The sequence below is a fragment of the Oncorhynchus mykiss genome, chromosome 20 (genome assembly GCF_057628025.1).
Source record: "Oncorhynchus mykiss isolate SJ-2025 chromosome 20, ASM5762802v1, whole genome shotgun sequence".
Taxonomy (NCBI): Eukaryota; Metazoa; Chordata; class Actinopteri; order Salmoniformes; family Salmonidae; genus Oncorhynchus; species Oncorhynchus mykiss.
The window spans coordinates 24,899,947-24,927,836 of NC_143041.1; the positions used below are offsets into that span (position 1 = coordinate 24,899,947).

General features: G+C 43.3%; 2 protein-coding genes across 5 annotated transcripts in view; both read left to right on the forward strand.

Moving 5' to 3' along the window:
* Positions 1-6,569, forward strand: part of LOC110499112 (ATP-dependent RNA helicase DHX8) — a 23,210-nt gene extending 16,641 nt beyond the window's left edge. For all 3 annotated transcript variants that reach the window (XM_036955957.2, XM_090212669.1, XM_090212670.1), the window contains 13 exons: positions 1,505-1,602; positions 1,713-1,860; positions 2,191-2,372; positions 2,484-2,678; positions 2,798-2,983; positions 3,081-3,291; positions 3,464-3,786; positions 3,908-4,063; positions 4,192-4,329; positions 4,421-4,549; positions 4,764-4,960; positions 5,071-5,250; positions 5,386-6,569. In XM_036955957.2, the coding sequence (XP_036811852.2) occupies positions 1,505-1,602; positions 1,713-1,860; positions 2,191-2,372; positions 2,484-2,678; positions 2,798-2,983; positions 3,081-3,291; positions 3,464-3,786; positions 3,908-4,063; positions 4,192-4,329; positions 4,421-4,549; positions 4,764-4,960; positions 5,071-5,250; positions 5,386-5,605 (2,363 nt within the window). In that variant the 3' untranslated portion in view covers positions 5,606-6,569. The remainder of the gene's footprint in view (positions 1-1,504; positions 1,603-1,712; positions 1,861-2,190; positions 2,373-2,483; positions 2,679-2,797; positions 2,984-3,080; positions 3,292-3,463; positions 3,787-3,907; positions 4,064-4,191; positions 4,330-4,420; positions 4,550-4,763; positions 4,961-5,070; positions 5,251-5,385) is intronic.
* Positions 6,570-6,629: 60 nt separating this feature from the next.
* The window catches only part of LOC110499111 (ATP-dependent RNA helicase DHX8), a 28,598-nt gene continuing 7,337 nt past the window's right edge, over positions 6,630-27,890 (forward strand). Inside the window, exons 1-20 of one of the 2 annotated variants that reach the window (XM_021576024.3) lie at positions 6,630-6,835; positions 7,267-7,352; positions 7,457-7,526; positions 7,686-7,774; positions 7,909-8,006; positions 8,123-8,431; positions 8,551-8,695; positions 8,817-9,020; positions 9,112-9,199; positions 20,034-20,131; positions 20,251-20,398; positions 20,838-21,019; positions 21,166-21,360; positions 21,462-21,647; positions 21,730-21,940; positions 22,061-22,242; positions 22,374-22,514; positions 22,939-23,094; positions 26,565-26,702; positions 26,954-27,082. In XM_021576024.3, the coding sequence (XP_021431699.2) occupies positions 6,727-6,835; positions 7,267-7,352; positions 7,457-7,526; positions 7,686-7,774; positions 7,909-8,006; positions 8,123-8,431; positions 8,551-8,695; positions 8,817-9,020; positions 9,112-9,199; positions 20,034-20,131; positions 20,251-20,398; positions 20,838-21,019; positions 21,166-21,360; positions 21,462-21,647; positions 21,730-21,940; positions 22,061-22,242; positions 22,374-22,514; positions 22,939-23,094; positions 26,565-26,702; positions 26,954-27,082 (2,964 nt within the window). In that variant the 5' untranslated portion in view covers positions 6,630-6,726. Of the gene's footprint in view, positions 6,836-7,266; positions 7,353-7,456; positions 7,527-7,685; positions 7,775-7,908; positions 8,007-8,122; positions 8,432-8,550; positions 8,696-8,816; positions 9,021-9,111; positions 9,200-20,033; positions 20,132-20,212; positions 20,399-20,837; positions 21,020-21,165; positions 21,361-21,461; positions 21,648-21,729; positions 21,941-22,060; positions 22,243-22,373; positions 22,515-22,938; positions 23,095-26,564; positions 26,703-26,953; positions 27,083-27,890 lie in introns of both variants that reach the window. The other variant, XM_036955958.2, reaches the window with a different exon arrangement.

The window sequence follows — 27,890 nt, forward strand, 5'->3', positions numbered from 1 at the left end:
TGTGAAGAAGTTTAAAGCCGGATTTGGATACAAAAAGATTTTCCAAGCTTTAAACATCCCAAGGAGCACTGTGCAAGCGATAATATTGAAATGGAAGGAGTATCAGACCACTGCAAATCTACCAAGACCTGGCCGTCCCTCTAAACTTTCAGCTCATACAAGGAGAAGACTGATCAGAGATGCAGCCAAGAGGCCCATGATCACTCTGGATGAACTGCAGAGATCTACAGCTGAGGTGGGAGACTCTGTCCATAGGACAACAATCAGTCGTATATTGCACAAATCTGGCCTTTATGGAAGAGTGGCAAGAAGAAAGCCATTTCTTAAAGATATCCATAAAAAGTGTCGTTTAAAGTTTGCCACAAGCCACCTGGGAGACACACCAAACATGTGGAAGAAGGTGCTCTGGTCAGATGAAACCAAAATTGAACTTTTTGGCAACAATGCAAAACGTTATGTTTGGCGTAAAAGCAACACAGCTGAACACACCATCCCCACTGTCAAACATGGTGGTGGCAGCATCATGGTTTGGGCCTGCTTTTCTTCAGCAGGGACAGGGAAGATGGTTAAAATTGATGGGAAGATGGATGGAGCCAAATACAGGACCATTCTGGAAGAAAACCTGATGGAGTCTGCAAAAGACCTGAGACTGGGATGGAGATTTGTCTTCCAAAAAGACAATGATCCAAAACATAAAGCAAAATCTACAATGGAATGGTTCAAAAATAAACATATCCAGGTGTTAGAATGGCCAAGTCAAAGACCTGAATCCAATTGAGAATCTGTGGAAAGAACTGAAAACTGCTGTTCACAAATGCTCTCCATCCAACCTCACTGAGCTCGAGCTGTTTTGCAAGGAGGAATGGGAAAAAATTTCAGTCTCTCGATGTGCAAAACTGATAGACATACCCCAAGCGACTTACAGCTGTAATCACAGCAAAAGGTGGCGCTACAAAGTATTAACTTAAGGGGGCTGACTAATTTTGCACGCCCAATTTTTCAGTTTTTGATTTGTTAAAAAAGTTTGAAATATCCAATAAATGTCGTTCCACTTCATGATTGTGTCCCACTTGTTATATATATATCTCATACACATGTCACTAGAAAAGCCGGTCCAACTAAATGAAAGGCAGCTACTTTGCTATTATAGCATAGTTTGACGTGACTGTGTTAGTTGTAGTTGGCTAGCTAGCAAGCAAGGGATAATAGCTTTGCCAGCCAGCATGGCAATGGAACATTTAGATTGGAATATATATATTATATTTGACTCGTAACCCTTGTAGAAAAGCAATTGTACACTTGCGGTTGTGTAAAAACGTTTTTTTTTAGCACGATTGTGCTAATCTACGGTACTCTGCTCCGCCTCGTACCTATGGCCGCAGCACAGCCGTGCTAAAAGAGTAATTTAGCACGCCCTCGTGTACATTTTCTTCATAGAAAACCACTGTCGGTTTAGATTCACATCGATGTATTGGATGCTGATTTGCCCACCGCTTTCTTTCAGATGAGGACCTGGAAATTGAGCTGGTGGAGGAGGAGCCTCCGTTCCTGAGAGGACACACTAAACAGAGTATGGACATGAGCCCTGTCAAGATTGTTAAGGTATGTTTCCATGTCCTCTTGATCAACCTACTTTCAAGGCAATTTTGTGAGTGTTTTCATCCTGTTTAGGAGTGTGAACAATTGCAGCTCACTTTGTTTCCCTCTGTCAGAATCCAGACGGTTCGCTGTCCCAGGCTGCCATGATGCAGAGTGCATTGGCTAAGGAGAGGAGGGAGGTGAAGCAGTGTCAGCGAGAGGCTGAGATGGACTCTATCCCCATGGGCCTGAACAAACACTGGGTAGACCCTCTGCCTGATGGTAAGTCTGTATAGAAGCACACAGTAATCCTCAACACAGTCCGGTCTGAGCCACTACATCAGACTTCCTCCAGTGTAGCAGCAGCAGCCCTCAGGGTTTGCAGGGCTGGGGATGGTTATCTGGTTTCCTTTAGCATCCTACCAGGCCGGATAGAGTGGCCTGCTGTAGTGTGCCGTGTCCTCCATGGCCCAGGGTTACAGGGGAGGCTTTGTGGGTGTAAAGGTTCCTCCCAGGGTCCTAGACTGGGTCTGGATCACCAGTCATCTGAAGGGGTGGAGGTTAAATATCACGCCAGTTCATCTCAATTAAAGACGCTTCCCTCTTACACAGTTGATGGAAGGCAGATTGCAGCCAACATGAGAGGAATTGGCATGATGCCAACTGACATCCCGGAGTGGAAGAAACATGCCTTTGGGGGCAACAAGGCCTCTTACGGCAAGAAGACGGCAATGTCCATCCTGGAGCAGAGAGAGAGCCTGCCCATCTACAAGCTCAAAGAGCAACTCATACAGGTTTGTGCAAAAGTTTGCAAATTATATATCGCTAGTTATTTCTATTTCAACAGCTGTTTTTGACCATTTATGGCATAACATTTTGCTCACATCTCTGCTTCTCTATTACAGGCTGTCCATGATAACCAGATATTGATTGTTATTGGAGAGACTGGTTCTGGGAAAACTACCCAGATCACCCAGTACCTGGCCGAGGCGGGCTACACCACTCGGGGGAAGATCGGCTGCACTCAGCCCCGTCGTGTGGCAGCCATGTCTGTGGCCAAGAGAGTCTCTGAAGAGTACGGTTGCTGTCTTGGCCAGGAGGTGAGTGATCTCCTGGCCCACGTGACCATGAGACAATGCCGAATACATCTGATCGCAGAACAATGTCAAACGTCTGGCCCTAGTTATTTCTAACTTGTGTCTCCGTTCTTCTACACCAGGTGGGCTACACCATCCGTTTTGAGGACTGCACCAGCCCTGAGACGGTTATCAAGTACATGACAGACGGTATGTTGCTGAGAGAGTGTTTGATAGATCCGGACCTTGGCCAGTACGCCATCATCATGTTGGATGAGGCCCACGAGAGGACCATCCATACCGATGTGCTCTTCGGTCTGCTCAAGAAGGTATACCAGGGTCTTGTTTCCCCTTGACTTCAGGGTCTAAACATCACTAATATTTTAAAGGAAAGTTTTGTATTAAGCTAACTCTCCCCCTTTTCAGACGGTGCAGAAACGCACAGACATGAAGCTGATTGTCACTTCAGCCACGCTAGATGCCGTCAAGTTCTCCCAGTACTTCTACGAAGCGCCCATCTTTACCATTCCAGGACGCACCTATCCAGTGGAGGTGCTCTACTGCAAAGAGCCTGAGACGGACTACCTGGACGCCAGTCTCATCACCGTCATGCAGATCCACCTGACCGAGCCTCCAGGTACAGTTTTAACAAAGGTTAAACCCAGTCTATAGTCTAACTGTAATTCATAGTCATTGGCCTAAATCACTGCATGAATGCAAATCCATTGCTATAAAATGTCAGTTTGATATTCACCCTTGATTGTGAAGAGTTATCAACCTTTATGTCCTCTCTCGCTCCTTGTTTGCAGGTGATGTCCTGGTGTTTCTGACGGGTCAGGAGGAGATTGACACCGCTTGTGAGATCTTGTATGAACGGATGAAGTCTCTGGGACCTGAAGTGCCTGAACTCATCATTCTACCTGTCTACTCTGCGCTGCCAAGCGAGATGCAGACCCGTATCTTTGACCCTGCTCCCCCCGGCAGCAGAAAGGTTGTCATTGCCACTAACATTGCTGAGACGTCGCTGACCATTGACGGTATCTACTACGTTGTGGACCCAGGATTTGTGAAGCAAAAGGTGTACAACTCCAAGACTGGTATTGATCAACTGGTGGTGACTCCCATTTCACAGGTAAACTGGTTAATCACTCAGTTCATATTTATTTTCTAAACCTACCAAGATTGTAACCCCTCTGTCTCTCTCAAGCAATTACGATTTGGTATGCTAAGGGCTTCAATGTATCTTCTGTTAGGCCCAAGCCAAGCAGCGGGCTGGTAGAGCTGGAAGAACTGGCCCAGGGAAGACCTACAGGCTGTACACCGAGAGAGCATACAGAGACGAGATGCTCACCACCAACGTGCCTGAGATCCAGAGAACTAACTTGGCCAGCACTGTGCTGTCCCTCAAGGTATGCACACAGTCACAAAAGGGGATAAACCTTGTTTCACTGTACATGCTTCTGTGATCTATACTTGTCTGCTGAGACCTACTCCTCCCGTATCATCCCCTGACGTCCCTTTCTCCATATTCCTTCAGGCCATGGGCATCAATGACCTGCTATCGTTTGATTTCATGGACGCTCCACCCATGGAGACGCTGATCACAGCCATGGAGCAGCTCTACACTCTGGGGTCTCTGGACGATGAAGGGTTGCTCACTCGTCTCGGACGCAGGGTAAGAGTTTATACCAAAAAAAGGAGACTATTGTTAAGAAAGGCAAAAGTGAGGATTAATTACCAATTCATTATTTCCATCTCTCTGTCAGATGGCGGAGTTCCCTCTGGAGCCCATGCTGTGTAAGATGCTGATCATGTCCGTCCACCTGGGCTGCAGTGAGGAGATGCTCACCATCGTCTCCATGCTGTCTGTGCAGAACGTCTTCTACAGGCCCAAGGTACGTTAAATCACAAGACTCATAAACACTGAAATAGGGTCATATCACTCTTCTGGGTATCCTGATTATATCTTTTTTTTAATTTTTTCTTTGCAGCACAGTTGAATGTTGTTGAGGTTTACCATTATGGTTTGAGACCTCAATGAGAAAATTATATGGTGTGCCATTGTTGATCATTTGATGACTAACAGTTATTTTATTCTCTGTGTCTCAGGACAAGCAGGCCCTGGCTGACCAGAAGAAGGCCAAGTTCCACCAGGCCGAGGGAGACCACCTTACTCTGCTGGCTGTCTATAACTCCTGGAAGAACAACAAGTTCTCCAACCCCTGGTGCTACGAGAACTTCATCCAGGCTCGTTCCTTGCGCAGAGCCCAGGATATCCGCAAGCAGATGCTGGGTATCATGGACAGGTAGGTTCCACTGTCCATTTGATGATCAAGGTAATTGTATGTCTGGTAAAGAAACCTCACTTACTAGAAATCTTCTCACTAAAAATCCAAAAACGTTTACCTCTTTGCAGACATAAACTTGATGTGGTGACTTGTGGAAAGGCCACGGTGCGTGTGCAGAAGGCCATCTGCAGTGGTTTCTTCCGGAACGCAGCCAAAAAGGATCCCCAGGAGGGCTACCGTACGCTCATTGACCAGCAGGTGGTGTACATCCACCCCTCCAGTGCCCTGTTCAACCGCCAGCCTGAGTGGTGAGTCGACCCTCATTTCTGATTACCACGGGGACTAATGGATTAGTCACTAGTTTACATTGAATGTCAACTGTTACTGAGCCATCCTGGACATTATTTTCCTCTTGCCTGATACTCTTATTCCTCTCTCCACAGGGTGGTGTACCATGAGTTGGTGCTGACTACTAAGGAGTACATGCGGGAGGTGACCACCATTGACCCACGCTGGCTGGTAGAGTTCTCGCCGGCCTTTTTCAAAGTGTCCGACCCCACGCGTCTCAGCAAACAGAAGAAGCAGCAGCGCCTCGAGCCCCTCTACAACCGTTACGAGGAGCCCAACGCTTGGAGAATCTCCCGCGCCTTTCGGCGGCGCTAGAATGTGCATCTTGTATCTACAACACAGAAAGAGAGGGACACATTCCTATATCAGCTGGTTGAGAAATACCATGGAGAGACATTGTCTGCCAACAGGCCTTTTTAGCTGTAACATGCGATTTGATAAAGCTGGGTCATTATCTACTTGTTTTGGACATGTGTAAAGTATGTGTTATATGTACTCAGCTGTTTTCTATTAACTGCAATTCTATCATTTTGAGCTGAATTCTGGTAGGCTGAATTCTTTCTCTTGACCTAGTCAACTAGCAGTCAACTAGTAAAATGAGGTCATTGCTCTCCTGTCCTTACAGGCTTACCTGGGTAACATGAATAAAAATGTCTCATCCCCCTGAGGAGAATCAATCTTATATTTGAGTATCATGGACAACGAAACATGTTTGTTTTACTTGAATGTCACATCTGACCTGTGTGTAAACTTCTGAAAAATGATCAATTGAATAGGAAGGGGACTGGGCAGTAATTTGACAAGGCAGTGAACGTCTTTGTTTAAAAAGCACAGTGCTCTGAGACAGTTTGTCTTTTATAGTAGGCTATATTTTTATACAATGAAGGGAGATACCAGGATGGAACTTAATACTTGGGCATTGTATTTGGTTTAGCTTTGTGTGATTGCTTTACTGTGCTAGTGTAATCCTAACATTTTCTGCACTCATTAAATGTATGGTCTCATAATTTTTGTTGCTAATGTTTCATTGACATCCACACTGGAGACCACAATGTCAGTTTTGTGGCTCCTGAGTGGCACAGCGGTCTAAGGCACTGCTCAGTGCCAGAGGTGTCACTACAGACCCTGGTTCGACTCCAGGCTGTATCACAAGCCGTGATTTGCAGTCCCATAGGGCGGTGCACAATTGGCCCAGCGTCGTCCGGGTTAGGTGGTCATTGTAAACAATAATTTGTTCTTAAACTGACTTGCCTCGTTAAATAAAGGTTTAAAAAATGAACTTGGAGTTTAGGTTGTTAAATTGGCAATGAGTTTACCTCCACCTGGTGACCAATAAAATAATTACCCGGAAGTGTGGTCTAAGTTCAAAGTTCGTAATGTAACGTGCGTGTTACCAATGCCTGCGTTTTCTGAAAACAAAACAAACACTGGACACAATGGCAGACTTTGGAGTTGAGGAGCTTAAGCGGCTTGAATACCTGTCTTTGGTGTCCAAAGTGTGTACAGAACTTGACAACCATCTTGGTATATGCGAGAAAGATCTTGGCAAGTTGAATCGTCACACACTACTTCTGTCACCCCACATTTGGAATAATCTTACTAGCTTGCTGCTAAGCTAGCTATTTTAGCTACCTTTGGTTTTAGCTAGCTAACGTTAATTTTACTCCCGAATTCCGATTGTAAAACGTATTTGTATTTAGTCATAACCTTATCTATTGTAAAGGAGATGGTTACTTTGCCTTGAAAGTGTGGTGGGTGGTCTGGACCCCATAACATGTTTAAGCATGTGACATTTCCCTGAGTTCTATAAAAGCTAGCTAGTTCATGTTTCATGTGAGCATTCTTGGCAAAACAAGAAAAAGTAATTTGCTGCTGATCAGTTATTTTTGACAGTGGCATAGTTACCCTAAGCGAATACAGTAGCCTACCATTTTTTTCTCTCTTCTGAAGTTGATTATTCTTGCTGTCTCTTTTAGCTGAGTTTGTCATCTGCCTTGCTGAAAAGCAACCAACATTTGATGGCTTCAAATCACTTCTGCTGAAAAATGGAGCGGACTTCACAGTAAGTGTTATAGTGTGATGTAGCTGTTTGATATGCTTAAAATTAGCCCAGGCCATTCAATAGTCTTTCTTTCTGGTTTTGAATCCACTTTCACTCTTTCATAGGATTCTCTCATCGGCAATTTGCTCAGACTTATTCAAACTATGCGGCCGTCGAAAGCATCTACGAGCAAAGGTTAGTTGATCATATGCTGTGTATAACTCTGGTTAGTGTTGAATGCAGCTGATGTCTTACATTCAAGTATGATTTATACAATGCTGGTATACAATTTGATATACTGTATCTGATTATTTCAAAATGTCATACTGAATATCTTTAATTTTATGGCGGTAGCCTCTGAGCCTTTGGTCAAACAGAAGAGTGAGAAGGACAAACTGAAGGAGATGTTTCCTGGATTGTGCAGGCCAGACAATCCAGCTCCCGTAAGTCTCTCAGAAATTAGTACATACATAGTGGCTAAACAAGTACGGTTAAACAAGGCGCAGCTATTACGTCCCACTCCCCACACACAGCGTATGGTTGTCAGTAGACCAATGCTCTCTAACAACACCCACAGATTCCGCTAGAAGACGATGATGTGAGGGTAGCAGATGCTGCCATGAAAGAATTGGAGATGTTCATGCCCAGTGTTAGTGGAACAAACTCAACGAGCAGGTAAGGACATTTTGATAATTCAGGGTTTGCAGTTTTACTGGTGTACTATGAATAGCAAAACCCTGAATTGGATGAAAAATAGTTTTAATTTTTTAATTTTATGGCTCTTGTTTTAGGTTGGACAACAAAAGGCAGCGAAGCAGAAGTCGGAGCCAAGACAGAGACAGGAAGAGACGCTCACGCTCTCCGTCTTGCGACCGTGAGAGGGACAGAGACTTCAAACGCGGTCGAAAACGTGTTTCCCGCTGGAGTGATCGCAGTCCGAGCCCCTCCAGGGATCGAGACATTGAGGTTGGTTCTGACCGCTGTAAGGACAAACACATGGACCGGCCCCCACCAGAAGAGCCTGCTGTAGGGGACATATTCAACGGCAAAGTCACCAGCATCCTGCAGTTTGGCTGCTTCGTGCAACTGGAGGGACTGAGGTTAGTGAAGAGAATAGGACAATATCGATAGCATGTACCCAACACGTTCTGTATCTTACGTTCTGTATCCAATGTTTTGAAAACCCGATGTTGAAAACTTTTTTTGTTTTTCATTGTAGGAAACGCTGGGAGGGGTTGGTCCACATCTCTGAGCTACGCAAAGAGGGACGTGTTGCCAATGTGGCTGATGTGGTCCAGAAAGGTCAACGAGTCAAGATCAAGGTGCTGTCCTTCACTGGATCCAAGACCAGTCTCAGCATGAAGGTAAGACAGCAACACAGAGCAGGAATGAATTCAAAGCCTACTGCCCTTTGGTAAGCATGATGAAGGACATGAAGCTAAGTTAAATTATAACTGAAACTTATACTCTACTCTTGGTTGCTAGGATGTAGACCAGGAAACAGGGGAGGACCTGAACCCGAACAGGAGGAGGAACCAGGGCCCTGATGGTGGGGAGGAGAAAATCATGAGGAACCCCGACCGCCCAACCAACCTCAACCTGGGCCATGCCCCTGAGTTGGAGGATGACACACTGGAGCGCAAGAGACTGACCAAGATATCTGACCTTGAGAAGTGGGAGATCAACCAGGTATGTGTACACATGTAGGGTTCATCGAGACATCTTTGCTCATTTTAGTAGTGTGATGTTGATCTATACATGGTATTTTTCCTGTCCACAGATGATTGCTGCTAATGTTCTTTCTAAAGAGGAGTTCCCCGACTTTGACGAGGAGACGGGTATCCTCCCAAAAATTGATGATGAAGAAGGTAACATTTTAGCATGTTTTTTTTTTGGGGGGGGGGGGGTCAGGAGCAGTGATCTACTGAAAGCATTAGGGGTGTAATGATTCATCGATACAGATCGGAATCCGGTTCAATTGTTTAAGGTGCTTCAGTCAAAAACAATCCAAATGTTTGTTTATTTTAATTTCACCTTTATTCAACCAGGTAGGCAAGTTGAGAACAAGTTCTCATTTACAATTGCGACCTGGCCAAGATAAAGCAAAGCAGTTCGACACATACAACAACACAGAGTAAAACAAACATACAGTCAATAATACAGTAGAAAAATAAGTCTATATACAATGTGAGCAAGTGAGGTGAGATAAGGGAGGTAAAGGCAAAAAAGGCCATGGTGGCAAAGTAAATACAATATAGAAATGAAAACACTGGAATGATAGATTTAACAGTAGATGAGTGTGCAAAGTAGAAATACTGGGGTGCAAAGGAGCAAAATAAATAAATACAGTAGGGGAAGAGGTAGTTGTTTGGGCTATTTATAGATGGGCTATGTACAGGTGCAGTGATCTGTGAGCTGCTCTGACAGCTGGTGCTTAAAGCTAGTGAGGCAGATGTGTTTCCAGTTTCAGAGATTTTTGTAGTTTGTTCCAGTCATTTGCAGCAGAGAACTGGAAGGAGAGGTGGCCAAAGGAGGAGTTGGCTTTGGGAGTGACAAGTGAGATATACCTGCTGGAGCGCGTGCTATGGTGACCAGCGAGCTGAGATAAGGGGGGACTTTACCTAGCAGGGTCTTGTAGATGACCTGGAGCCAATGGGTTTGGCGACGAGTATGAAGCGAGGGCCAGCCACAGAGCGTACAGGTCACAGTGGTGGGTAGTATATGGGGCTTTGGTGACAAAACGGATGGCACTGTGATAGACTGCATCCAATTTGTTGAGTATGGTGTTGGAGGCTATTTTGTAAATGACATCGCCAAAGTCGAGGATCGGTAAGATGGTCAGTTTTACGAGGGTATGTTTGGCAGCATGAGTGAAGGAGGCTTTGTTGCGAAATAGGAAGCCAATTCTAGATGTCATTTTGGATTGGAGATGTTTTATGTGAGTCTGGAAGGAGAGTTTACATTCTAACCAGACACCGAGGTATTTCTAGTTGTCCACATTCTAAGTCAGAACCGTCCAGAGTAGTGATGCTGGACGGGCGGGCAGGTGCAGGCAGCGATTGGTTGAAGAGCATGCATTTAGTTTTACTTGTATTTAAGAGCAGTTGGAGGCCATGGAAGGAGAGTTGTATGGCATCGAAGCTCTATGTCTTAAGTAGTTGAACATGTTATTACTCCAACCTCGTGGTAGTGACAAACTGACATGTTTTCAATACTGTCAAAAAACTACTTTATATCAAAGGAGTGCCTTTGATCTGACGGCCTGCACATGCTCAGTTAGGCGTGACCAGATGTCATGGCGACGTTGGCTAGCTAAGCTCATGCATAGAAACATGACATCGCCTACATGTGTGCTCTATTGGAGAAGCTGTTTCAACCTGTCTTCATGCTGTACTGTCTTTGGTTTCTCTAGAGATAAATCAGATCCAGCCTGAACTGTGTGATGTTGTAGTTTCCCAACAGGCCAATATTCTACATAGTTTAGCGCATAAAACATGGTAATTAACTACGACCATAATCCATTGCTCATCTACCTGTCCGGTCTGTTTCTTTTATGCCTGCTACGGAAGAGAAAAGAAGGCGCGGTCGTGAGGGGATATAGACAGCAGCTGTTGATATTCAGCAGTCATAAAAGTATGCCTTATTTACTTTGAATTACTTCAAAATAGTGATTTTTGTCAGACAGGATAGGCAGTAGCTCTGTCGAAATGAGAGGACTTGGAATTAAATGATTAAGTCATCAAATGAAACAAATGTAATATACATAACAATTTAAATATATTTTTTAAAGTAATGTGAATAAATGATGGTTAATAAGTGATCAGCAGTAACGGGCAGTCACTACCATTATGGGACTTTTATTAATTGTTTTGTTCTGTGTTACAAGCATTCAACCCAAATAATCGAAACCAAAATCGAAAACCGTGGTTGTTTTTTATAATCGCACTGACCTCAAAAAGCACTAGTCGCTCAGTGCTATTAATATTGCAAGACAACACCGCAAATACATTAAAAATGTTTGCCAAAATTAAAGATTTGGGTCAAATCCAATACAACACAGAATGAAACCCTCTCTATTTTTTAAGTATTGTAAAGGCAGCATTATGTTATAGGTATGCTTGTCACCAGCAGGGCCTGGGGAGTTCCAGGATCAAAATAAATATGAAAGCTCAGGTAAAAATGTAGAGGAGAAATCACCTCAGTCTTCTGAAAACCTAACCCTGGGATAGTTATATTTTTCAGCGGGACAATTTTTGACATATCTTAATGCCAAACACACTAGAATGGCTTTTCAATAGGTATTGAGTGGGCCAGTCTCAGTCCTTACATAAATTTACTTGAAAATCAGAGAAGGTTTGAATTTTGCTGTCTGTCAATTGTTCCCTACCGAATGTACTGCATGAGCAATTTTGAGAAAAGCAATGGATAAACAGTGCCTTCAGAAATGATTCACCCTTGACTTATTCCACATTTTGTTGTTACAGCCTAAATTCTAAATCGATTAAATACATAATCGCCCAATAACGTCAAAGTAAAAATATGTTTTTTGGAAATATCCTCTTTACACACCAGTGGCGGTCGGTGCCGTTTAAGATGAGGGAGGACGATTCTTTTTTGGGGGTGCATGGCCTTATTTCTATTACAGCCTATTGGATGACTGTCATTCATATTCTATTTATCCTGCTCAATGTAACATCAATTGGTTTAGGTTATTACATGATACTCACATTTTCCCTATACCCATCATGAGGTTGCGCCAACGTAGCCTAGGAATGAAAGTCTTCAATGTAGATACACAGGTCGAAAGAAACGTTTGAGTAGCCTAATCACACTCTTCACTGCATCTTGCTGATCTAGGGTGTAATCATTAGCCCAACAGTTGCAAATGAGAGTTTCTATTGGACAAATTCAGGTATGTTTATCCCCATTTTGTCAGTTTGCTTCTGTCAAATAAATGTTTTTCAACAAAATTGCCAGAATGAATACACTCCTGATCACACGCAAACAGCATGATCACTTTGCTCGTTAATTCCTTCTTGCATGCTCTCCTCCTCTCACCTTTTCCCTTCACTTCAGTGCACTACACATCAGCTGTCTGTGAACAGGTGAAAAAACCTTTCCAAGCCAAACCTTCATATCATAACCGCTAAACACTACACACAGCTTACATCGTTGTCACCCATATTAGCTGACGTCAGTCAACATAGCTACTAGAACTAACGCGTTAGTATACCCGGTACAATCATGCAGTACAGTTAGCAAGCAGTTTAGCAGTTACTCAGGCGGGCCCCGGAGGCTATAAATTAATAAAACCAAAGGCTTACCTTGGATAGCCAAAGCTAACATGGCATCCCTCTCTGTTTGGGTAGGCTAAACTAGCTAAGTAAGTGGAAGTCAAAAAGAAAAAAAAACAAAATATATAGCTAGCTCTCCTTGCTTCTACTTCATTTTTTAAGAAATTAATTTTGTCTTTGAGTCAACTACTCACCACATTTTGTACTGAATACCTTCATTGCAAAACAGTGTGTTTTAATAAATTATTGGTCACGTGAATATATTTAGTATACTTGTATCTAAAATGTATAACTTTTTAAACTTTTACTATTTTTATTTTTATGAAATTCACTGAGGATGATCCTCCCCTTCCTCCTCTGAGGATCTTCCACTGATTTACACACCTGAGTCAATACTTTGTAGAAGCACCTTTGGCAGCGATTACAGCTGTGAGTCTTTCTGGGTAAGTCTAAGAGCTTTCCACACCTGGATTGTGTAACATTTGCTGATTTTAAAAAATAAATTACAATTTTCAAAATTCTTCAAGTGCTTTCAAATTGGTTGTTGATCAATTCTAGACAACCATTTTCAAGTCTTGCCATACATCTTCAAGCAAATTTAAGTAAAAACTCGGCCACTCAGGAACATTCACTGTCTTCTTAGTAAGCAAGCAAGTGCAGTGTTGAGTTGACCTTGTGTTTTAGATTATTGTTCTGCTGAAAGGTGAATTCATCTCCCAGTGTCTGGCGGAAAGCAGACTGAACCAGATATACCTTTAGGATTTTGTCTGTGCTTAGCTCCATTCCGTTACTTTTTTTATCTTGAAAATAACTCCTCAGTCCTTAACGATCACAAGCATACACATGATGCAGCCACCACTAGGCTTGAAAATATGGAGTGGTACTCAGTAATGTGTTGTATTGGATTTGCCCCAAAAAAGTTGCGAATCCAATTTAAGTTAACAAAAAGTTATTCGCATTGCCACATTTTTTGCAGTATTACTTTAGTGCCTTGTTGCAAACAGGATGCATGTTTTGGAATATTTTTATTATGTACAGGCTTTCTTCTTTTCATTCTGTCAATTTGGTTAGTATTGTGGCGTAACTACAATGTTGTTGATCCATCCTCAGTTTTCTTCTATCACAGCCATTCAACTCTGTAACTGTTTCAATTGGCTTCATGCTGAAATTCCTGAGCGGTTTCCTTTCTCTCCCGCAACTAAGTTGTTTATTTTATTTAACCTTTATTTAACCAGGCAAGTCAGTTAAGAATAGATTATTATTTACATTGATGGCCTACCAAAAGGCAAAAGGACAAAACATGGTACAAACATTATTGGGCACAGACAACAGCACAAAGGCAAGAAGATGGAGACAACAATACTTCACACGAAGCAGCCACAACTGTCAGTAAGAGTGTCCATGATTGAGTCTTTGAATGAAGAGATGGAGATAACTGTCCAGGTTTGAGTGTTTTTTTTGCAGCTCGTTCGAGCAACCCAGTTCAAGAAATAGTTATGGGCTTGTAAGCAAGATTGCACATTTTGGGTAATATTCAGAGGTGGAAACGTTCTGTGAGAATTAACGGGAATGTGTGGGAATTAACGGAAATATATGCAAATTAATGTAAATTAATGTAGATGGTTGCATTGGTTATATTTACCATATCAAATGGAGACAAACATAAACCTTTTACTTTATCATAAGTAGACATAATTGCAAATGATTAAATCATTCCAATAGAAATAAAAATAACAATTTAGTTACGAATTGAACTTTAATTAAATGAATTGACTCTTCACATGGGATGATTTCACTGAACAACAAAAGGGAATATTGAAGGATCCCCAATGATCCATCGTATCTCCCAAAAATGTTTTCAACATACATCTGTAAAATGATAGTCTAGAAACTAAAGCTTTGGTTGTCTTCCTCTCAGGCTTCCATGTCTTCTCCACCTCTTGAACGTCAGACTCTGAGGCCTTCACTGTCACTTTCCAACCTTGTTGAGGATGGCTCAAAAAGCCTCATTTGCCCGGATGGCTACCAATTTTTCAGCCCTTGTATTGGTCTGCCTGTTGCGTGCTTTGGTGTGTGTGTTCCCAAACAAGGACCAGTTGTGCTCTGAGGTGGCTGATGTTGGTGGGATTTGGAGGATGATGGAGGCAACAGGGGAAAGAGCCTCAGATCCACAAAGTCCCTTCCACCAGGTGGCTGATGAGACATGTTGGCACGACTGCCATATTGCATCTCCATCCCAAAGCCCTTGCTTTGAAGTGTACTTCGCCAGACTGCCAATAACCTTGCCCTCATCCAGGTCAAGGTGGCGAGACACGGTAGTGATGACACCATAGGCCTTGTTGATCTCTGCACCAGACAGGATGCTCTTGCAGCATACTTGGGGTCCAACATGTACGCTGTGGCGTGTAAGGGATTCAGGCAGAAGTCTTCGTGCTTTTTGATGTATTTCAAAACTGCAGTTTCCTCTGCTTGGAGCAACAGTGAAGTGGGCAGGGTAGTACGGATTTCTTCTCTTACATCTGCAAGCAGAGTTTGAACATCAGACAGAATGGCATTGTCTCCCTCAATCCGTACAATGGCTACTGCTGTAGGTTTCAGGAGTTTCAGGCTGCTTACCACTCTCTCCCAAAATAAATAATCCGGGAGGATCCTCTTGATGGGGCTGTCCATATCGGAAGACTGTGATATGGCGATTTATTGTAGAGTCCTTCCCCTCCAGGAGACTGTCAAACATGATGACATCACCACCCCAACGGGTGTTGCTGGTTAGCTTCAATGTGGTGCTCTTATTCTTCTCACTTTGCTTGGTGAGGTAGATTGCTGCTATAACTTGATGACCCTTCACATACCTAACCATTTCATTGGCTCTCTTGTAGATTGTATCCATTGTTTTCAGTGCCATGATGTCCTTGAGGAGAAGATTCAATGCATGAGCAGCACATCCAATGGGTGTGATGTGAGGGTAGGACTCTTTAGACCAAGCAGCCTTCATTTTTGCAGCATTGTCTGTCACCAGTGGAAATACCTTCTGTGGTCCAAGGTCATTGATGACTGCCTTCAGCTCATCTGCAATGTAGAGACCAGTGTGTCTGTTGTCCCATGCGTCTGTGCTCTTGTAGAATACTGGTTGAGAGGTGGCGATGATGTAGTTAATTATTCCTTGCCCACGAACATTCGACCACCCATCAGAGATGATTGCATTGCAGTCTGCTTTCTCTATGATTTGCTTGACCTTCACTTGAATTCTGTTTAACTCTGCATCCAGCAAATGAGTAGATAAAGCCTGTCTGGTTGGAGGGGTGTATTCTGGGGGAATAGCATTCAGAAGTCTCTGCCAATACTCATTCCCTGTGAGCATCAGAGGTGAACCAGTTGCATACACAGCTCGAGCAAGACATTCATCAGCGGAGTATAGAGTATAGAGTGCAGTGATGTGTCCTATAAGGAGCATTGGTGGCAAATCTCATGGCCGAATGGTAAAGAAGATCTAGCCGCTCGAGAGCACCCTTACCTGCTGATCTATGAATTACATCTCCGTAATCTAGCATGGGTAGGATGGTCATATGAATCGGGGTTAGTTTGGCAGCTTGGGGTGAAAGAGGAGTGATTACGATAGAGGATACCAAATCTAGATTTATTTTTATCCTGCAGCTTTGATATGTCCTGAGAGAAGGACAGTGTACCATCTAGCCATACTCCCAAACCCTAAATCCTCAGAGGTAGTAATCACACCTGTGGGTAGAGTGGCATTCTTCTTTCCAAACCACATTAACTTTGTTTTGGAGGTGTTCCGAACAAGGTTAAGGGCAGAGAAAGCTTGTTGGACACTAAGAAATATTTGTTGTGGAGCATTTAACACAACATCCGGGGAGGGTCCAGCTGAGTATAAGACTGTATCATCTGCATATAAATGGATGAGAGCGCTTCCTACTGCCTGAGCTATGTTGATGTAAATTGAGAAGCGAGTGGGGCCTAGGATCAAGCCTTGGGGTACTCCATTGTTGACAGGCAGTGGCTGAGACAGCAGATGTTCTGACTTAATACACTGCACTCTTTTGAGAAAGGTAATTAGCAAACCATTCCAAAGACCCCTCAGATACACCAATACTCCTTAGCCGGCCCACAAGAATGGAATGGTCTACCGTATAAAAATATTTGGCCAAGTCAATAAAAATAAAGAAGAAAGGATCTAAACCATCTGACCCAGATGGGGGGGGGTCAAGTTCCAGGAGCTCCTTTAGCACCTCGGAATCAGTGACTGCCTATAGGGAGAAACTTATTAGAAGGGGCAGGGGGAAAAGAGGGAGGAGCATCGGGGCTAGTCGCATTAGAAGGGGTGGGAGATGAGGAAATGTTGGGGTGGGAGATGAGGAAATGTTGGACGGGCAAGGAGGCATGGCTGAGTCAAATAGGAATCCTGACTTAATGAAGTGGTGATTGAAGAGCTCAGCCATGTGCTCCTTGTCAGTGACAGCCACATGATCAACATTAAGGTACATGGGAAGCTGTGACGAGGAGGGTTTATTCTCAAAATTCTTTAACCGTTTTCCAGAGTTAGGAAGGACACCTGTATCTATCTTTCTAGTGACTGGTAGAATTGATACACTATCCAAAGTGTAATTAATAACTTCACCATGCTCAAAAGAAGAGTCAATGTCTGCTTTTTTTAATTTATTTTTACACATCTACCAATAGGTGCCCTTTTTTGTGAGGCATTGGAAAACCTCCCTGGTCTCTGTTTGAAATTCACTGCTCGACTGAGGGACCTTACAGACAATTGTATGTGTGGGGTACAGAGATGAGGTAGTCATTCAAAAATCATGTTACACAATATTATTGTACACAAAGTCCATGCAACGTATTATGTAACTTGTTAAGCAAATGTTTACACCTGAACTTATTTAAGCTTGCCATAACAAAGGGGTTGAATGCTTATTTACTCAAGATATTTCAGCTTTTCATTTTTTAAATTAATTTGTAAAAATGTCTCAACATAATTCCACTTTGACATTATGGGGTATTGTGTGTTGGCCTGTGAAATAAATGTAAATTCAGGCTGTAACTCAAAATGTGGACAAATTTAAGGGATATGAACACTTTCTGAAGACTCTGTATGTTGCTTCCACCAAGACAACTCTGGGGTACGAAAACATACATCCAGACATTTAACTTTTTTAGGTTCTTAACTTCTCTTTCACTTTGAAAATGTGTAGATTATTCGGGGGGAAAAGCAAATTAGAATCCCTTTTTAGATTGAATTTTAAGCCCGCTTTAAATGTGAATAGTTTGCAAAGGAAGTAGACTTTCACTTGCGACTGTAACTGCGTATGCCAGTCGTCGATCTACAAGTCATTGCATGCCGAGCAACCTCAATGCCTATCAGTAGCTCTATAACAACTTTGTGCAGAGTGCACGCTGTCCAACTAAAGGTAGGCCTATCTCTGATCTACCTGCTGATTTGGGGTTTACGTCGTTTTGATTTAGATTGCTCAGGTTCACCATCAGAAGAAATAGCTTTTGGTAGTGTTGCCTTAAAGGTGCAATCTGCAGATGCTTCATCCATTTTAGGATGATTTATGAAATTGATTCTTGAAGAATGTAACTTAGAAATAAATGGCTCATGAGCTTAGTACCCCATCAGAACCCATAATATAAACTTGAAAACAAAGTAAGCGTAAACAAACACAATATAGCCTCAAAACAAGATTAAAACTATAGTTTTGATATCATGGATGGTCAGTCCTTGCATCCAATGCTCCATGTGCGTGAATTTGCATTTCTCCAGCTTTTTACTGAAACGGGTGGGGAGAACGCTTTGTTACTGTTTCAAATTCTGATTAACACTTTAAACCGTCGTTGAATATGGTCATCTTTACATGAATAGGCAAAGTTGGCAGCTCATTTTGTAAAAAAAGGACAGCAATCATTTTGCCCAACTGCATTGTTGGAGGAAAAGAGAAGCTCACTCCGTGAAACATTTACTTGAGATGTTCGACTTCAAGAACAACACATTTCAGCTTTTTGGTATAGAACCGTGTTGCGGTTTCACTTTAAAGTTCTGGTTAGACGTGCCGCTGTCCTTTTTGAACACACACACTCCTGTCCTCATTACTACCTGTTCCATTTTAAGACTGGGTGTTCTCTCTCGAGTCAGGGAACATTCCGTTCTGTATGCAGCCATAGCCATGCTGCATTCTCACAGGCTTCCACAAATAACCCATAACGCACACACACCTAAGTTTTCATCAACTGTGAAATCAAGTCTCCATTGTGTGGGTAGAATGGGTTCATTTAGTAAAATTGCTACAATTTAGGCGATAAAAGGGGATTTCAACAGTATCCCCTTTTTAACCTTGTCAACGGTCTATGTGGCTTTAGAATGCAGGTGATTGACTGAGAATTATACCTGCAGTGATATTATGCTTAAAAGAACATTTAAATTGATACATTCTAATATATTTAAAGTGGCAGATGATTTTCTTTTGTTCCTATGGATGAATAGAATCAGCAACCAATGAAACAACCTGGGGTCTATTCATTAACCTGGGGTCTATTCATTAGTTGCTCACCGTAGCAAAAGTTTTTTTTTTTTACTCTAAATGGGTAATGTTACGCCATGTTTGTCACATTTCCTCATCTCCCCGCCCACTGCCCAGTAAGCTATTTGCTCATACTAGAAAGCACAACTTTGGCTATATTGTTAAGCTTATAGGGCAACGGACACAATCAGGACTAACTCACAGAAATTCACCAGTCAAGTCTCCATTGTATGGATAGAATGGTTTAATTGGTCAAATTGCTACAACTTAGACAATAAAAGTGAATTTTATCGCCTGACCTCTACCTGCTGTGACCTTTTGTGGCATAAGAATGCAGGTGATTGACTGCAAATTATACTAACCTGCAGTGACATTATGCTGGAAAGAACATTACATTGATTCATGACGATATTTGCCTACCATTTAGGGGACGGAGGGAAGAATTGACATGAAATGGAAAATATTTCTTCAACAACAAATATGAACATTTTTGTAGCTTTTTTTTATGACCAGATAGTAGAAACTGTCAACCATGTCCACATCCAGGCTGTTCCATACACACTCGCACTCGCTCAGAGAAGTCCGCTCAGAAAAGCTCTAGCTCAGTCGCCCAGCTCCTGAGCTCCATCAGAAGCAGATTTTAATTTTCAAATGGAAAATTAATGTCTTCATGCATTAAATGTTTGAATAAAATCGTATCGCATCAATTTCGTCCTCCTAATCAAACTGAATCGCTTCAAACTAAAACGTATCGTTTCTGTATCGCATTGGAGCTCGTGTATCTAGATGTGTCGAACCATCTTTGAAAGGGAAGATGCACAGCCCTAGAAAGCATACATTGACTGCAGTGCAAATTTTATTTCATTCAGATCAGGACCTGGAGATTGAGCTGGTGGAGGAGGAGCCTCCGTTCCTGAGAGGACACACTAAACAGAGTATGGACATGAGCCCTGTCAAGATTGTTAAGGTATGTTTCATATTCCTCTGCACCACGCTACTTTCATCCTACCTTTTTTTAGGCCTAACTGTTTTCTCCTGTCCCGTGTAGTGTGAACAAATGCCGTTCTCTCGGTTTGCCTCTGTCAGAATCCAGATGGCTCGCTGTCCCAGGCAGCCATGATGCAGAGTGCTTTGGCTAAGGAGAGGAGGGAGGTGAAGCAGGCTCAGCGAATGGCTGAGATGGACTGCATACCTATTGGCCTCAACAAGCACTGGGTAGACCCCCTGCCTGACTGTAAGGACCTGGACCACACACAAACAGTGCATTAGGGATGCAAGACATACAGTATGCTTTCCAACCATGCGGTTTATCATGCTTTCCTTTCTGCCCTCCACAAGGTCACTACCACATAGTAAAACACAGTCCTGTCCAGTGTTCCTCCTCGGCTACTCTTCCTGGGGTTCACATGAAACTTGACATAATACCGACCATTAATAGACAAGAACAGCACTACGTCAATAGTTATCTACCTTTAGCATCCTAACAGGCCAGTTAGAGTGGCCTGCTGTAGTGTGCCGTGTCCTCCTTGGCCCAGGGTTATAGTGGAGGCTTTGTGGGTGTAAAGGTTCCTCCCAGGGTCCTAGACTGGGTCTGGATCACCAGTCATCTGAAGGGGTGGAGGTTAAATATCACGCCAGTTCATCTCAATTAAAGACGCTTCCCTCTTACACAGTTGATGGAAGGCAGATTGCAGCCAACATGAGAGGAATTGGCATGATGCCAGACGGTGTCCCGGAGTGGAAGAAACATGCCTTTGGAGGCAACCAGGCCTCTTATGGCAAGAAGACAGTGCTTTCCATCCTGGAGCAGAGAGAGAGCCTGCCCATCTTCAAGCTCAAAGAGCAGCTCATACAGGTTTGTAATAGTAATTTCCCTATAGGGAGAAATAAAGTTGTTGTCAACATTGCTTTATTTCTAATGTTACCCTACTTTATTGTGACTTCAACAGTTTCAATGATCCATTTTATCTGACTTTGGTCACCTCTCTTTTCCATTATTAGGCTGTCCACGATAATCAGATCCTGATTGTGGTTGGAGAGACTGGCTCTGGGAAAACTACCCAGATCACCCAGTACCTGGCCGAGGCGGGCTACTCCGCTCGGGGGAAGATCGGCTGCACTCAGCCCCGTCGTGTGGCAGCCATGTCCGTGGCCAAGAGAGTCTCTGAAGAGTACGGTTGCTGTCTTGGCCAGGAGGTGAGTGAGCAGTTTTAGCTTGGTATTCCTTATAATTTGCTTGTAGACAATGACTTCCTTTTTTGAGGGACCTCTCACCTCTCAATTCTTTTCCACACCAGGTGGGCTACACCATCCGTTTTGAGGACTGCACCAGCCCTGAGACGGTGATCAAGTACATGACACATGGTATGCTGCAGAGGGAATGTCTGATAGATCCGGACATGGGTCAGTACACCATCATCATGTTGGACGAGGCCCACGAGAGGACCATCCATACTGACGTGCTCTTTGGTCTGCTCAAGAAGGTATACCTTGTTCATAACAGAACAGTCTAAATATTTCCTTGACTGTGTGTTAATTCCTTTGAATTCTCTCTGTCAATTTCAGACAGTGAAGAAGCGCCCAGACATGAAGCTGATTGTGTCCTCAGCGACACTAGATGCCGTCAAGTTCTCACAGTACTTCTTCGAGGCGCCCATCTTTACCATCCCAGGACGCACTTTCCCAGTGGAGGTGCTCTACTGCAAAGAGCCTGAGACGGACTACCTGGACGCCAGTCTCATCACCGTCATGCAGATCCACCTGACCGAGCCTCCAGGTACAGTACAAACACGGTTACAATGCATGCATCCGCAAGGACTGAACTCCTTGATTGACATCCGTAGTTAAGGATTCGGCGATCAGTGACTCATTGTCCTCTCTCGCTCCTTGTTTGCAGGTGATGTCCTGGTGTTTCTGACGGGTCAGGAGGAGATTGACACCGCTTGTGAGATCTTGTATGAACGGATGAAGTCTCTGGGACCTGAAGTGCCTGAACTCATCATTCTACCTGTCTACTCTGCGCTGCCAAGCGAGATGCAGACCCGTATCTTTGACCCTGCTCCCCCCGGCAGCAGGAAGGTATCAGTCGTGCCCATCCAAACACAAACCAGAACGGTCCCAAAAACACACACACAATCTCCTGCTGCCACACATGCCCGATATCGGAGGTAGGACTAAGCCTAATCATTTTGTGTTATTTGATTCTGCAGGTAATCATTGCCACTAACATTGCTGAGACGTCTCTGACTATTGATGGGATTTACTATGTGGTGGACCCAGGCTTTGTAAAGCAGAATGTCTACAATTCCAAGACTGGCGTCGACCAATTAGTGGTGACCCCCATATCACAGGTAGGTTGAATAAGACATATGCAGATATCATTATCGTACATGGAGAAGGAACACTGAAAACGTTGAACACCTGCTCTTTCCATGACATTGACCAGGTGAATCCATGTGAAAAGATATGATCCCTTATTGATTTATTTTGTTAAATCCACTTCAATCAGTGTAGATAAATGGGGGGAGAAGGTTAAAGAAGTATTTTTAAGCCTTGGGACAATTTGAGACATGGATTGTGTGTTTGCCATTCAGAGGGTGAGTGGGCAAGACAAAAGATTTAAGTGCTTTTGAACAGGGTATGGTAGTAGGTGCCAGGCGCACCGTTTTGTGTCAAGAATTGCAACGCTGCTGGGTTTTTCACACTCCGTGTTCTTTGTGTAGTCCAGAGCATTGACATCCAATCTAAATTAATTGCTTTCTCTATATTTCTCAGGCCCAAGCCAAGCAGCGTTCTGGTAGGGCTGGAAGAACTGGCCCTGGGAAATGCTACCGGCTATTTACAGAGAGAGCCTACAGAGACGAGATGCTCACCAGCAATGTGCCTGAAATCCAGAGAACAAACCTGGCCAGTACCATGCTGTCTCTCAAGGTACGTAACACATACAGCCAGACACTGACTGGCCTACAATGCTTCTGTAACCATGGGCCCTCATTAACAATGCAACACCCTTTTTCTTAAAATATTTGTATATATATTTTCTTGTATTATGCCCCAAGCCCACTCTCTACTGTTTGGAGGACTAGGTGGAAAACATATTGAATGTTAATATATACAGTGCATTCAGAAAGTATTCAGACTTTCCCCTTCCCTTTTTCCACATGTTGTTACGTTACAGCCTTATTCTATATATACACACAGTACCAGTCAAAAGTTTGGACACCTACTCATTCCAGGATTTTTCTTTATTTTTTACTATTTTCTACATTATAGAATAATAGTGAAGACATCAAAACTATGAAAGATCACACATGGAATCATGTAGTAACCAAAAAAATGTTAAATAAATCTAAATATATGATATATTTGACCTTCTTCAAAGTAGCCACCCTTTGCCTTGATGATAGCTTTGCAAACTTTTGGCATTCTCTAAACTAGCTTCACATGGAATGCTTGGACATGACATGGACATGACGTTTGGCATTCAGGTCAAAGAGTTCAATCTTGGTTTCATCAGACCAGAGAATCTTGTTTGTCATGGTCAGAGTCTTTAGGTGCCTATTGGCGTTTGCCAAAAACGTAAAGGCCTGGAAGGTTTATTTCTAATGTTACCCTACTTCATTGTGACTTCAACAGTCAATTTTATCCATTTTATCTGACTTTGGTCCTTCTGGAAGGTTCTCCCATTTCAACAAAGGTACATCGGAGCGCTGTCAGAGTGACCATCGGGTTCTTCGTCACCTCCCTGACCAAGACCCTTCTCCCCCGATTGCTCAGTTTGGCCGGGCAGCCAGCTCTCGGAAGGTCTTGGTGGTTCCAAACACCTTCCATTTAAGATTTTTTTATTTTTTTTATTTTAACTAGGCAAGTCAGTTAAGAACAAATTCTTATTTTCAATGATGGCCTAGGAACAGTGGGTTAACTGCCTGTTCGGGGGCAGAACGACAGATTTGTACCTTGTCAGCTCGGGGGATTTGAACTTGCAACCTTTCGGTTACTAGTCCAACGCTCTAACCACTAGGCTACCCTGCCGCTGAGGCCACTGTGTTCTTGGGAATCTTCAATGCTGCAGAAATGTTTTGGTACCCTTCCCCAGATCGGTGCCTCGACACAATCCTGTCTCAGTGCTCTACAGACAATTCCTTCAACCTCAGGGCCTGGTTTTTGCTCTGACATGCACTGTCAACTGTGGGACCTCATATAGACAGGTGTGTGCCTTTCCAAATCATGTCGAATCAATTGAATTTACCACAGGTGGACTCCAATCAAGTAGTAGAAACATCGCAAGGATGATCAATGGAAACAGGTTGCATGAGTCTCATAGCAAAGGGTCTGAATACTTATGTAAATAAGTTATTTTTTAAAATTAATAATACATTTCAAAAAAATCTATCGTAACAATGTGGAAATAGTCCAGGGGTCTGAATACTTTCCGAATGCACTGTATGTGATATATTTTATTTATTTAGATGTGTGTGTATAAGTGATAATGGCCTCGAATCCGGTGTTTGGAGGATATATTGGCACGGGTGTTAGGCCCTCGACTTTGTCTCGGCCCAGCAAACCATGCCAATATATCCACCAAACACCAGCTTCGAGGGCATTATCACTTTTATACAACTGGTTACCAACATATTCAAGTAACAATTGACATTTTCATTTTAAAACATTATTTGGGTGAATTTATTTATACCATTTCATCCTTCCACAAGATATAATCCCGACACACATCTAAGGTTGCTACCCAAGCCGGCCAGTCGTTCATTCTATCGGTTCGGTTGCTAGAGTGTTTTTGGGTCGCATCCATAGATATAGAACAGTCATTCGTTCTAAAGGTTCCATTGCCATACTGGCTGGCAACGTTCTTATCCCTTGCTTGCTAGCTAGCCAACTACGGCTAACTTAGTCTCGTCAAAAAGTGCAGCCCAAGCCTCCCGGGTGGCGCAGGTGGTTAAGGGCGCTGTACTGCAGCGCCAGCTGTGCCATCAGGGTTGGCGCCCAGGCTCTGTCGTAACCGGCCGCGACCGGGAGGTCCGTTGGGCAACGCACAATTGGCCTAGCGTCGTCCGGGTTAGGGAGGTCTTGGCCGGTAGGGATGTCCTTGTCTCATCGCGCACCAGCGACTCCGGGCGCAGTGCGCGCTAAACCAAGGTTGCCAGGTGCACGGTGTTTCCTCCGACACATTGGTGCGGCTGGCTTCCGGGTTGGATGCGCGCTGTGTTAAGAAGCAGTGCGGCTTGGTTGGGTTGTGTATCGGAGGACGCATGACTTTCAACCTTCGTCTCTCCCGAGCCCGTACGGGAGTTGTAGTGATAAGACAAGATAGTAGCTACTAAAACAATTGGATACCACGAAATTGGGGAGAAAAAGGGTCAAATTTAAAATATATATATTTTTTAAAGTGCAGCCAGAATAACAGCAACGTAGCTGCATTTGTTCAAGCGGTTTTCTAGTGACATTTATTTAGATACAATGAGCTAATGAGGTGCAATTTTGCCTGGCATAGAAAATGTGCGCACTCATCAAGACACTGTTGTTCAGAGGAGCTAGCCAACAACACAACCAACAGAATCTCTTCAAACCGAAGCTGGAAAGACTGCAAACTAGCTGCACTTCGTTTTACCTTTTTTGTTTTGACATTTCTTCTGGCCAAGAAACGCCGTCTGCCTGCCTGTCCCGTCCCGACACGTTCATTTCTATGGGACAGCTGGAGATCGAATTTGAATATTGAAACAGTGTTACAAATGTCAGAGAGACAGACACCAAGGTTTATACAAATCTCTGCTGTTGAAAACTAAATGTTAGTCTAAAAGAAATTTGAGAATGTCTAGATGCTTTTTATAGTGGAGATCAAGTTTATAAAGTGCCTGGCTGGGCTGATGAGAAAGTGGATTGCGCAGTCAGATGGAACAGAGTAAATAGGCATTTTAACATCGTAGATTTAGCCAGTGGTAATTTGTGGAATAGACATCAGCTGGAATGCAGTTTTAACCAATCAGCATTCAGGATTAGAACCACCCGTTGTGTGTGTGCATGTACAGTTGAAGCAAAATACATTTAAACTCAGTTTTTGACAATTCCTGACATTTAATCCTAGTTAAAATTCCCTGTCTTCGGTCAGTTAGGATCACCACTTTATTTTAAGAAGGTGAAATGTCAGAATAATAGTAGAGAGAATTATTTATTTATTTCGTCACATTCCCAGTGGGTCAGTAGTTTACATATACTCAATTAGTATTTGGTAGCATTGACTTTAAATTGTTTAACTTGGGTCAAACGTTTCAGGTAGCCTTCCACAAGCTTCCCACTGTGTGTGTGTGTGTGTGTGTGTGTGTGTGTGTATATCTATATATACAATACAATACTCTGTTCTTCCAATGCCATCCCTTTACTTCCTTCAGGCCATGGGCATCAATGACCTGCTATCGTTTGATTTCATGGACGCTCCACCCATGGAGACGATGATCACAGCCATGGAGCAGCTCTACACTTTAGGGGCTCTGGATGATGAGGGGTTGCTCACTCGACTTGGACGCAGGGTAAGATGGAGTATTGAACAACAAGCGATCTATTCAATGTATTGAAGATGAAAATCCGGCAAGCAATTATATTTGAATTGATGCAGTAGTTGATATGAAAAATTTAAAAACATGTATTAAAATTTGGAAGTTCATGGTCATTGAATTGTCTGAGTTAAAATTGACTTGACCCCAACCACAATATTGTTGGAATGAATGTGGTTAAATGTTATACACTCTTCCCCATTCCTCTCCCTCTATGTTTGTATCAGATGGCGGAGTTCCCTCTGGAGCCCATGCTGTGTAAGATGCTGATCATGTCCGTCCACCTGGGCTGCAGTGAGGAGATGCTCACCATCGTCTCCATGCTGTCTGTGCAGAACGTCTTCTACAGGCCCAAGGTACGGCAAATCACCGGTCCATAAATACTGTGTAACCATGGCTATGTCTAGGCCAGTGTGTTATCTGAAATATTACATAAAAACCATGCACGGATAAAATAAATAACCTTCTGCAGCTCTACAATGATGGTAGCTATTCAAATTAGAATACTGTAGTCTGGCTTTTTTATGGCAGTTTTGGAGCAGTGGCTTTTTCCTGGCTGAGTGGCCTTTCAGGTTGTTGATATAGGACTCGTTTTACTGTGGATATAGATACTAGAAAAGTATCTATATCCACAGTAAAACGAGTCCTACATCAAAAAAGTATCTAGAAAAGTATCTATATCCACAGTAAAACAAGTCCTATATCAACAACCTGAAAGGCCACTCAGCAAGGAAGAAGCCACTTCTCCAAAACTGCCATAAAAAAGACAGACTACAGTTTGCAACTGCACATGGGGACAAAGATTGTACTTTTTTGAGAAATGTCCTCTGGTCTGATGAAACAAAAATAGAACTGTTTGGCCATAATGACCTTGGAAGAAAAAGGCGAAGAACACCATACCAACCATGAAGCATGGGGGGTGGCAGCATGGGGGGTGGCAGCATCATGTTGTGGGGGTGCTTTGCTGCAGCATCTTTTTTGTTGTGAATTTTTTCTCCCCAATTTCGTGGTATCCAATTGTTAGTAGCTACCATCTTGTCTCATCGCTACAACTCCCGTACGGGCTCGGAGAGACGAAGGTTGAAAGTCACGTGTCCTCCGATACACAACCCAACCAAGCCACACTGCTTCTTAACACAGCGCGCATCCAACCCGGAAGCCAGC